This window comes from Puma concolor, chromosome D1, assembly GCF_028749965.1.
Source record: "Puma concolor isolate L17-30 chromosome D1, mPumCon1.1.hap2, whole genome shotgun sequence".
Lineage (NCBI taxonomy): Eukaryota > Metazoa > Chordata > Mammalia > Carnivora > Felidae > Puma > Puma concolor.
In genome coordinates, this window is record NC_141676.1 from 47,532,023 (window position 1) to 47,544,928 (window position 12,906).

The 12,906-nt window shown below is 33.6% G+C and overlaps 1 protein-coding gene and 1 non-coding gene across 3 annotated transcripts in view; both read right to left on the minus strand.

Moving 5' to 3' along the window:
- The window catches only part of USP47 (ubiquitin specific peptidase 47), a 107,892-nt gene that overhangs the window by 24,198 nt on the left and 70,788 nt on the right, over positions 1–12,906 (minus strand). For both annotated transcript variants that reach the window (XM_086677967.1, XM_025928482.2), the window contains 8 exons: positions 10,255–10,350; positions 10,027–10,179; positions 7,653–7,820; positions 5,727–5,858; positions 4,978–5,054; positions 4,375–4,430; positions 1,255–1,367; positions 456–560 (listed from right to left, as the gene is read on the minus strand). In XM_086677967.1, the coding sequence (XP_086534093.1) occupies positions 456–560; positions 1,255–1,367; positions 4,375–4,430; positions 4,978–5,054; positions 5,727–5,858; positions 7,653–7,820; positions 10,027–10,179; positions 10,255–10,350 (900 nt within the window). The remainder of the gene's footprint in view (positions 1–455; positions 561–1,254; positions 1,368–4,374; positions 4,431–4,977; positions 5,055–5,726; positions 5,859–7,652; positions 7,821–10,026; positions 10,180–10,254; positions 10,351–12,906) is intronic.
- Positions 2,742–2,848, minus strand: LOC112866270 (U6 spliceosomal RNA). Its single transcript, XR_003224105.2, has one exon. It is a non-coding gene; the product is annotated as a U6 spliceosomal RNA (small nuclear RNA).

The window sequence follows — 12,906 nt, forward strand, 5'->3', positions numbered from 1 at the left end:
TTCACACATGTTGTTACCTCTACTAAAATATTCTCCCCAACTTTTTGCATAGCTGCCTGCTTCTCATGGTTAACATCTCAGGAGAAATAATCTCAATATATTACTGACTTACTTTACGGCATCTAAACAATAAAATATTTGCAAATTGTGGGAGGGTCTCAATGCATATCTGTTAAATGAATGAAAAAGAATAAATGTTTTTGTTTCTAATTCTAATTCTTGGTTCTACAAAACTGAACTGGCTTTCAGGGTGAGAAATTTCTCCAACTCAATTGGGTATGTTCCAAAGAAGATGTATAAGCTACACCCACTGAGAGAGAGATGATGTAAATAGACTATCAAGTTTACTGCAAGTGCTGATATTACTACTGGCCATAATAAAAATTTTGGAAAAGAGATTACTATTGTTACCTAAGATATCAATAATTAAATGTCAACAGTGCAATTAAACATACCTTATAAGCCATTTCTACTGCTTCCTTTAATGTCTTATCCTTATGAACCTCCAATTTATTTTCCATCATTACTTGTTTCACAGGATGCAAACAGAATAATTTTATCTAGAAAATGTAAAATAGTGTCATCATCTCAGCAAGTCATCAAGTCAAAATGTAATTCTTCTGCAGACAGTATTTTTTCCTAATAGTCAAAATATTACAATTAAAAAAATATATAACTTAAATCATTCTCTTCCATGTCTATTTTTCTCAACAACAAATATAGTGATTATATTTCATCTTATAAGAATTCAAAAACATTAATTTTAACAACTGCATGTTTCTTTATAAGCATGTATCATAATTTAAGTAATCATTCTCTTACTGACATACTTTCAGGTTGTTTCAAGTTTTTCCCTTGTTTGGAAAATACTGTGATCAATGTCCTTGCTGCCAAAATTTTTATAGCATCTGTGATTATCTCATTAAGAGATATTTTCTTAAGAGAATTCCATTAAAAAAGATGAATTTGCTTAAGGCTCTTAAGATAAGGTTTTTACCAGCTTATTAGTCTTATAGCAGAATGTGACAACGCTTGCATCACTGTAACCTTACCAGCACTGAGTATTATCACTACATGTTAATGTTTATTAATGCATAAAAATCAGATCTTACTTCAGTAATATAGTTGGTTGTACTGCTTAATGAAATGATAGTATAACTGCCTACAGAATCAGCCCAATGAATGTTACGAGAATTGCAGTTAAGCAAACTTCAATAGCGCATTTTAATTAAAAGTAAACTTAGGAAATCTAACCTTGCATGTATTGCGCTCAATTTCTCGTTGCCTTTTTTCTTGTTCTTCCAATTCTCTCTCCCTCTGCACCAAGTTTTTGATATGTTCTGGATATTCATCTACTTCTAGAAACTCTATTGTAATAAAAACAGGGCAAGACATAGTCACTGGAAATTGAGCTTCCTTTACATAATTTTGCTCTATTATGTTCCCACAGTACATATTTCTATGATAGCTCTCATCAAAACAGATCTCAATTACATTAATCTCTTAACTTAGAACATCAGCTTCTTCCAGACAAGAGTGAAGAGGTAGTTGATAATGGCACATGGTTATTAGGTCTCATACATTTTAAAAAACCACACATTTAATCCATAGTATCTCTTGGCTCCAGGACAACTCTGGCATGCAGATTAAGACTCTTAGAATGAAAAAGTCTCTCTGAAACTTTGAAATAAAATCATTTCTGATTTCATTATCACCATCAAATTGTGTGACCTTGGGCAAGTTTACTTCTCTAGACCTTGGTTTCTTAAACTTATTAATACATCTACCCCATAGAGTATTTACCTGGGATATAATACAATGTAATAAGTGTTATTATTGCTGCTGCTACTACAAATGCTATTTGTTATTATTCACTAATAGGCTCATCTTTCCTTTGTTCTCAAAACAATCTTTTAGCTACTTTCTATTCACAGAATTTTATATGTAACTCAAAGCATTAAAAGTGCCAATATGAGAATATGACACTATTTAATAACGCCAATGATTATCAGGCTTTAAGTAGGGAGAACAATTTATATATATACACACACACACACACACACACATATTTATATATCTACACATATATATTTATATATATATATATGTAATCAAATCCCTATGGAACGTAAAAATCGATTATTTATAGAAATAAACTCTCATTGTAAAAATATTCCATATCATACATAGAGCACCCTCTGGTGTTTCAGCACAAAACTACATTTTTGGGGAGTAGATAAAGGAAAGCTGAGTTATTGCCCTAATGGAAATATCTGGAGTGGTGGGTGACACAGAGAACACAGGAAATAAAATCCTGGCTCTGCCTCCAGGTAGCTATGGTCTTGGACACGTTAACCTTTGGGGTATCATTCTTTTATCTGTAAAGTTAGAATGATTACTCTCCTCTGAAATCTCTGTTCTGAAATGACTTATTATAATTTCCTTTTTTCCCCATTAATTCTACAGTAAATTTTTTTTTCAATATATGAAGTTTATTGTCAAATTGGTTCCATACAACACCAAGTGCTCATCCCAAAAGGTGCCCTCCTCAATACCCATCACCCACCCTCCCTTCCCTCCCACTCCCCATCAACCCTCAGTTTGTTCTCAGTTTTTAAGAGTCTCTTCTGCTTTGGCTCTCTCCCATTCTAACCTCCTTTTTTTTTTTCCTTCCCCTCCCCCATGGGTTTCTGTTAAGTTTCTCAGGATCCACATAAGAGTGAAAGCATATGGTATCTGTCAAAAATATGGAACGCTTCACGAATTTGCGTGTCATCCTTGCGCAGGGGCCATGCTAATCTTCTCTGTATTGTTCCAATTTTAGTATATGTGCTGCTGAAGCGAGCACCTACAGTAAATTATTAAACAGCCACTATATGACAGACTCTGGACTCTGGATTATCATTAGTGAAAAGATAAATTAAGTCTTAAGCCTTATACCACAATCTAATGAGGATTTTCAAAAATATAAACAAAACATAAACTACCTAAAATAAACTTTACAGTATGGTAGTTTCTAAACAAAGGAAATACAGAAATCAAGGTCAGTGATTATAGTAATTATGAAAAAAATACAGGTCAACATATCACCTGTGTATATATCCACATGTACACACAAACACATCTAGTTATTTGCAATACTGCTTCAGAGTCAGCATTAAGAAAAAAGGGGAACTGCAATTTTTTAAAGTAATAATAAAAGACGAACCCACATACTTTGTATACAGGATTATTTTGAGGACTCTCAACACAATTAAAACATAATAGGGGCGCCTGGGTGGCTCAGTCGGTTAAGCGTCCGACTTCAGCTCAGGTCACGATCTCACAGTTCGTGAGTTCGAGCCCCACGTCGGGCTCTGTGCTGACAGCTCAGAGCCTGGAGCCTGTTTCACATTCTGTGTCTCCCTCTCTCTCTGCCCCTTCCCTGCTCATGCTGTGTCTCTCTCTGTCTCAAAAATAAACATTAAAAAAAAAAAAAAAAACGTAATAAAGGATGCATACTAGACTCATAAAACTTTATTTGCTTTTTAAGCAAATAAACAAAGATATTTAACTTTAGCTCTCAGGAACTTTTAGAGTGGTAAGTCAGAAGTTGACTTTTTTAAGGGTCCCCATTCAAAGCATTTTGATAATAAAATACTCCAAAGGCTTATACCAAAAAAGCAGTCACAGCTAAATACGAGTTATTGGGGTGCCTGGGTGGCGCAGTCGGTTAAGCGTCCGACTTCAGCCAGGTCACGATCTCGCGGTCCGTGAGTTCGAGACCCGCGTCAGGCTCTGGGCTGATGGCTCGGAGCCTGGAGCCTGTTTCCGATTCTGTGTCTCCCTCTCTCTCTGCCCCTCCCCCGTTCATGCTCTGTCTCTCTCTGTCCCAAAAATAAAAATAAAAAATGTTGAAAAAAAAAATTAAAAAAAAAAATAAATACGAGTTATTGTATGTACTAGTAGACATGATGCTAAATGCTAAAAAATGTTGTTTAATTTTTCATTATAATCCTATAAAATACTATGATTATCCCCATTTTACAGACGTGGAAAATAAGATTTAGAAAAGCTAAAAAACTTGCTCTAGGCCACCTAGATGGCGAGTCAGGGCTGCAACACAGATCTGGGATTTATCATCACTGAGCAACTATCTAACTGAAAATAAATACCCCCCTTTTTTAATGTAGAGTAAGTTTTATCTCTTAGTGTATTAAAAAATAGTTCAACTTTTTCCAAGTGTTTTCACCACTTGGTATTATCTCATAACAATCTTTATAATTAATTTTTCTAGGCACAAAAAACAATCATTTAAAAGTAGTTATCTGGGTTTGCCAAACTTATAAAAGAAATTAGTACAGATTAAAATCAAATAACTACATGCTAACATACTTGCATTTCGTGCTGGATCCTTCAGTCTATATATCAGCATATAAGCATTTGTGGAGCTAGTAGAAATATAAAAAAGATTAATGTCAACAAAAAGTAGATTGTAAAGATTCCATTTCCCAGCATCAAATATTTTAATAGTTTTTCTTTGTTTCAAAGAATTAGAAAACCATGTTAAGTGTTCGATGATAGGTTCAAACTTAAAACATTCTAGGAAAAAAAAAAGGAGAATCTACTTTGCTTTTCCTGACAGGTTTATGAGAAGATTCCACATCTCCTCTTGGTTACACAGTTAAGTCTTCAAAAAACCTGTGTCCTAGAACCACTACTACAGTTAAGTCAGGAGTCAGCCAGTTTTTTTCTTGGCCATATTGAAGTTATTTTAACTCTGTTGTTAAAGGGAAAAGATCAACACACAATACTTCAACAAAGGAGTATAGTGACATTCCAATAAAACTTTATTTCCAAAAACTAGAGGCAGGCAGGGTTTGGTCTGTGGGTTATAGTTTGCTGACCCCTGGGTTAAATTTCTTTAATGGCAAAAAAATGCTGAGGAGCTATAATTAACTCTAATTTATAAACAGTACAAATTAGGAAGTTATTTACCTTGCAAAAGCACTTGAGTAATATCCTCGGCTTCCTGAAGATCCACCATGTGTTTTCTTAATGTCCTCTTGTGTTATCTAAAAAGTTGTTACAGTGTTTACCTTCTTCTAAAATCTATAACATCATTACCTTTATGTCAACAAGTAAGCCAATTTTCATCTCAGAGTTAAAATGTACCGTACAACTACCAATTCACAAAATTTGATCAGAATCAATGGCTGCTACCAGCCAATTAGTTCTAGTGCTCAACAGGTAGCCCACATGAAGGCTCAAGATAAAAAAAAAAAAAAAAAAAAGGGAGTCTGCCTTTGGAAACACTTAGCAAGACCCAAACAAAACAAAACAGAACAGAACAAAATAAGTAACAATGATAAACTAGAAAATTTACTCAAAGCAAAAACAAAAGACTGACTTGGCATGTGTTTTAAAATGCTTCACTGGACAAACTAAGTCTCCCATTTTTAATAAACCCCTACTGTTGATTAGAAATAGCTCTACTCCTGTCTTTCAGAATAATCTTAAAAAACCCCTCCTTGGGTGCCTGAGTGGCTCAGGAGGTGAAGCGTCTGACTCTTGATTTCAGCTCAGGTCATGATCTCACGGTTCATGAGATCGAGCCCCATGTTAGGCTCTGCACTGATAGTGCCTGGGATTCCCTCTCTCTGCCCCTCTGGCTAGCATGCACACACATATGTTCTCGCTCTCTCTCTCTTAAAATAAATAAATTAAAAATAAAAAACCCTCCTTACCCTGCTGACATGTTGATCATTGAAGCTGTACCACTGTTCATCACTGAATGACTTTATACAAGCATAATAATGACCACCAGCAGCACTCCCTGAATGAACCATAACGGAGAAGAGCTCATAGATCAAGGAATTCTAAGAGGAAAAAACAAAAGTACCTCAGAGAAGAGAAAGAATTTCCCTTATTTGTGCATTTCCTATTCTCTATTAGTACAGAGTAAAATAATATGTTAGCTGTCCTAGATATTTATTGTAGGCACAATTCCCTCTAAGATAATTAAAATGGTAAAGTCATCACATAATTTTATACATCAGAGTTCCATTCAGTGCATTCCTTCACGTTTTAATTATGTTATAACCTCTGTAACTATGCATATCTGAAATATGTTTTTTTGTAAAAGTAAAATAATAATCTGAAATTTTAGAAGCAGTTTCTAATTAGAAGACTATTCTGGTATGCACAGTCAAGATCAAGAAATCACAAATAATGTTTTTATTCAAACAAGATTATTCCATTTCCTTTGCAAAAGAGCTGAGCAATAAAATGATTTGGAACATCTTCTAATGTATTTATGTAATATCTGTGATACAGTGATCTGCTGATTTGACATTTCTCAAGTATGCAAAGATGGTTCAATGCCAGAAGATCAATCTATTGTAATACAGGCTAAATTAGAAAAATCATGTGATCCTATATATCAACTGACTCAGAAAAAGCATTTCATGAAATCCAAAACTCATTCATGATAAAAATTTTTTTATCATGAATGGAAACCTCCTCAGCTTAATGAAGCACACCTACAAAAACCCTAGAACCAACATCATACTTAAAACTGAACACCTTCCTCCTGAGTTGAGAATAAGGCAAGAATGCCCTATCTCACCACTCCTATTCAACACTGTAAGAAATCCTACTTATAGCAGTAAGACAAGGGGGAAAAAAAAAGACAGATGTAACTGTTTATGTAGAAAAATAGGCAGAGAATTAGATTTAGACTTTGAGCCACAGTTTGCCAACCCTTGCTTGAATGCAGTGTTCTTTACACTAAGTTATAACATATCTGTTACATTATTCATTACATAGCAACTCATGATCATCTATCTGCCCTGAAATAGATAATTTTAAAAGGTAAATGATGATGGTGGTTGGAATAATGCAAGAGAAATTCTATTCTTAAATACTGCCTTAAAAACCCTGTATTTAATATGACTTTGCAAGACTTGAACTACTGCAGTCTTTAGGCTATTGATTCATAATTTATACATGCTCAAGACATCTGACCTATAATTCTCCCCTCAATAAAGCAGATTATATGAATATGAAAGAAATGGTTTGATAACATTTTAAAAATCACTGACACCATGACATAAAAGATTCTATAACAGAGATTATCAAATCTTGTAGTTGTCAAATTATAATCCATTGAACTGTATCATTTTTTTTTTTTTTTAAGTGCCTTAAGGGCTGTGATAGGGAGGCAAGAGAGGCTGAAGCCTTTGGCTTTCTCCTACCTCAGAAAGATCAGTTCTATTATTAACTATTTCATAAGGAGTTCCAGAGCCAGAATCTTAAAATGAATGGATGTAGCCAAATAACTTTCATTTTGCTGTATGAGAAAACTCTTATATAAAGATTTAGAGGCGTGGTGTAACTTTTAAGGCAGAAGTGATCTCCTTTTCCATACCACCCCCCAGCTACAGATCAGCCTCCAAAAATTCATGCTCTTGCCTGTAAGCAGTTTTTTCCTAAAGTTTAATTATGATCACATATGTACATTAAAAAAAAACAAAACAGCTTTAAAAAAGTCTTACTTTTCAAATATTACTTCTCCTAAGGAGAATTTATTGGTCACAACAGTTAGAGAATTATATAACAGCTCAGAGATTATTTTATTCTCTCAACTAAAACCCACAAACTATAAAAGGTACCTTTTCAAGTCCAGGTTTTGAAATTTTTTCAGTTCCACTATTACTTTCAAGGCAGATCCCTTCATCAACACCATCATCATTCGAAAAATCATTGCTCATCTGATCGCTGTGACAACTGCCTTCATTTTCTGCCCCACTGTCAGTGCAACTTTCGGTCTGAGGGGATTTCTTAATAAAACATAATTATCTTACAATTACAAGTTAAATAAAAAAAAACATACTCAGTAAAGCCTTTTCTCTACATGCTAACTTTTTCACATAACTTCAGATGTTATTAATAAAAATATCTATTTTAAGCAAATTTATCTTATCTTAGAGAGTGAGTCCTTAAATAAAATTAAACCAAAAAAAGTGTATTTTAGGGCCCAAATGTCCATCGACTGATTAATGGGTAAAGATGTGAGATATATACATATAAAAATGTGATACATATATATCATATGATATATACATATATCATAAGTATCATACATATATGTATATATCATATATGTGGTGATACACACACACACACACACACACACACACACACACACACACACACACACTGGAATATTACTCAGCCATCAAAAAGAATGAAATCTAGGGGTGCCTGGGTGGCTCTTAGTCGGTTAAGTGTCTGAGAGTTGATGTGAGGGAGATGGTTGGGGATGGGCTGAATGGGTGACGGGTATTAAGGAGAGCACTTGTTATGATGAGCACTGGGTGTTATATGTAAGTGATGAATCACTAAATTTTAAGAAACGTGTATTTTAAAAACATTTCTATTAATGTCCTTAAAATTCAAATACAATGAATCAGTGATTCAGAATTCTAATTAAACCCCATTTATGTTTATAGTTGCAAAGTAATAACATAAATTACCATTTCTTTCACCAAAATCTGTAAAAGCTGTGAACCTAAATGCCAAAATGAGCTTTTGTTCTCAAATCCCAAAAGAATATCATCTCTTTTCTTGAACAAAAATGGAGATCATTCCTGACGCTCCTTTAGGCCAGAACATCTCTTCTCCCAAGATATGGACCTGGAACTTCCTAAAAGTTCCTGTCAAACTAGATCTAGGTTTTCTTTATTTGTAAAAGATTTCCTTTTACAAGAATATATTAGGTATATACAGAAAACTGATCCAATACTAATCTCTGTGAAGACTCCTGTAAAGAGGTTGTTTACTTTGGTATACCTTGGAAAGATTTCCTAGCTTAAGCACAAGTGTTTGAAATACTATTTTGAATTAAACTTTTCAAAAGTACCTGGTCATAGGTACCATTCAATGAACATCTACTTTATCTAAAGCACTCTTTTCATGAAAGCTATAAAGAGTAAATATTGTCCTTACTTTACAAAGTAAGGCTCAGAAAAGTTGTTCTTCTATGCCACATCATCACTTAATACTTAACAGCATTAACTAAAACTTCATGAATGTTTAAAATCACTTTTCAGCTCTTGGGAAATGGTATTTTTATAACTAGAGTGGTAAGTTCCAATCAGAAAAAAATGATTCACGGTAATTTTGAAAAAAATAAAGATTTATCACTTTCTAAGAACTCAAGTGATTGTAAATATTTCCCATAATGAAATCAGAAGTTTCCAAAGAATAAATTAGGATACTAAGAATCTTTTACCGAATAAGGTTAGGGGAATCAGAGATTTGCAGGGGTCAGTGAGTAGAAGAAACTGATAAGCATTACCTGTGCCCTTCCAAGTTACACTCTTCAAACTAAAAGTTTTGACTACAAAAAAAAAAACTAATTAAAAAAGGAAAACAGACAAAATACCTTTATTTTCTAGCTTTCTAACCTAGCCTATTTAAGAGGTGGCAAACTTTAGCTGAGAATAACCCAGAAACCTTAATCCTTGAAAATGACACTAAGACAAATATAAGATATTAAGGCCATACTACCCAATTTGCTCATTTTACTTACATATTTGTTGTGTTTATTATGTGCCAGAAACACAGTGCAGCCCACCTCTAGATTGGTTTCTTTCGCTAAGAAAGTTATGAAACATAAGATTATCGCTCAAATTAAAGAAGTAATTCCAGAGTTTGGGATCCTTTTTGTCTTTTCAAAGAATATTATGAGTTATTCTGATCAAACAAGATTATGTGAAATATAATTTATGGTGAGAAAAAAAAGCTTATACAAATTTAGATCTTTTTATATAACTTGCCATTACAAAATATGGAGAGAAAGGAAAACCTTCTATCAAGAAGAGTTTAAACAACACCAGTGTTGTTACCCCAAGTGGCTTTTTTTTTTTCAATATATGAAGTTTATTGTCAAATTGGTTTCCTCAAATAGCTCTTTTAATTAAACACATGACCAACCAAAATGGATTACTATCTTTTAACAAATAGGTATAATAAATATTTTACCTCATCTTCAACATCAATAAATGTACTCATATCTAGCTCCTCAGGAAACGTCATCCGATCATTCAACTTAATCCTGTGCATGGTTGTATAATCAAAATCAAACCTTTTCAACTGTAAGGTCAGCAGGTAAGGGAAATGCAAAAACCGAAGACCCTAAAAGAAAAGGGACCTATTGAATATTGAATATAAACTCAGGTAATCTAGTATTAATTTCTACATGGCATCTACCTTTCGTGCATCACACTTCTTCTTACAACGTTCACAAAAATATTGATTTGGGCCATCCAGGATCTCTGGCTGAATAAATGCATGCAATGCTTCTTCCTAGTAAGAAGAAAAAAAAATGACTGTTTTATAATTACTTAAAAACATTATAATGTTAAAGCCCTGAATATAAAAACTTTGCAATTACCAAAATTCTTAGAAGATGGCTAGAAAATTAGGAACTCAATATGCAAAAAGGAAAAAAACGATCAACAGCAATATCATTATAAAAACTGAGTGACAAAATAATTGCTTTAATTCTGCATGAAATCTGTTTCCTAGTACTGTACATCACAGTTAGTCATTTCCACCTAATTTTTGCTGACTTTACATTGTGGAATTTGGCTAAATAACCTAATAAAAATCCTATCTTTAGATTAAAAGTTCCAGAAGAAAAGCAGTTACATACATCACTGCAATCTTCTTGTAAAAGGAAACATTCAAAACTGTACAGTAAATAACAGAGAACTCTGAAGAATTCACACTATCCCTGCATTAAAAAAACCTAATAACCATCATTTATCACTACAGTTAGCATCATTCAGTAATTCACCACTGAACTAAAGACTGAAAAACACCGGACAACTTTCTCCCTGCATGTCAGATACTGCTCCACTTGAAAATGTAGGAGAGCTCCTGGACTGTTCACCTAGAGGAACCACGTGATTCTCTTCTCTCCATACAGCCTTAAGACAGAAGCAAGAAACTTAGTATAAACATTGGTGAAGAATCAGTGGGCATAAAATTTTTAATTTTTAATCACCGATTTTTCACAATAAAAAATAAATTTTAGTTAATACAACATATAACATCGGACTGCATCATCTCAAATTTCATTTGTTGTGATCTCTTCACACATGGTCTGATCAGAACTACTGACTATATTTACCTATATAAAGAAATTCTTTACTATATAAAGAAACTATCATTAGGACAAAATATCTTCAAATATTTTTCTTTTGATTCAAAACATGTTGTTCCTCAAAAGATAAATAAAGAAGCTTGATCTGGCAAAATGTGAAAGAGCTGGCAACACTTACAAAACTACTATCCACATATTGTTTGGTACAACTCATTTTGGAATTAGATCAAAAATATGAAAAGATACTCTAAATGCCTTTAACCCCATCCATCTTATATTTTGTTCTCAGAACACAAGGAAGTGACAGGGTGGGGGAAGGGGGGGAGGAGAACCAAATAGTGGGTGTTTTTCCACATGACCAAGCATTTTACTGGAGGTCAAAGAAAAGGACACATTCAGAATGATTTTTTTTCTTTCAAACACATTTTAGGCACGAAAAAGGCAAATCCTGTAAAAATGTAACACAGAAAAAGCTCTAAGAAAAATCATATATATAGCTTAGCATGGACTGATATCAAATGAGTCAAGCATTCCAAATTGAAAGTGAAATGTAAAACACTCAATACCTTAACCAAAAAGGTAGGGGGAGAAAATTATGGAACTCAGATTCTTCTTCACTGAACTGTGTGGACTGGTCTCTGGTTATAGTTCATAGCTAGAGCTATCTTCTTCTGATTTTTGCTTGTTTGTTTATTGTTATTTGTTTTTTGAAGTTAAAACTCAGAGAAAAGTTTAAAGAACTGAAAATGTCTGTAATTTACTCAGTTCACCAACTTTTAGTATTTTGCTACCCTTGCTTTATCATTCTCCCATCCCTACACACATTGTGTATTTTTCTGAAGAATTTGAGAGTTTTACATATCATGCTTTTCCTCTTAATAATTCTATATGACTTTTTAAGAGCAAGGATATTCTTACAATAGAGTTAGCAAACTCAGGAAAATTTAAGATTGATAAAGTACTTTTGCCATATTCCCATTCCATCAATTGTCCTCCTAATCCTAATAATGTGTTTCTCCCCAACTAGTAGAGAATTGAACCCAGGATCACAGATTACATTTAGCTGTCTCTTCAGATTCATTTTGTCTGGAACAGTTCCAAAGCCTTTCTTTCATGACATAAATGGGGTTTTTGAAAGAGGTGGCTGGCTATTTTATAAAATGTCTGCAATTTGGGTTTGCCTGATGCTCCTTATAATTAGATTCAGGTTCTGTATTCCTTACTAGACTACCACCTAAATTATAATGTGTCCTTCTAAGGGTATCACAGTCACAGACCATGATGTCCCCAACCTCCCTATTGGTGATAGGAACTTTAATCAACTGGACAAAGTGTTATCCAGCTTTTCCACTACATAGTTATTGTTTTATCCCTCGCAGCAATTATGTAATATGTAAGGAGATACTTGGAGACCATGCAAATATCCTGAGTCTTAAACTTTCCGCCCTAGATTTAGCGTCCACTAATGGATTCTTGCTTAAACCAAATTTTCATGTTTTATGAGCCAACTTAAAAATCTTTTTAATAGGCGACTTAAGACCATTCATATTGGATATGTTTTGTTTCATCTAGTTTATAATTACTGTATTAAGTAATATTTACTGTGTTCTTTTCTCCATGTGCTGTGTTCTGCTACTTCTTACATTTTCTTTTGGTATTTAGGAAGGTAATTTTGTTGTAGTGCATTTATTATACTTGTGTTTGCACCCTTAATCCCCATTTTTCCCCTTTTCTTTCCTTAAGCTTTTAGGGTC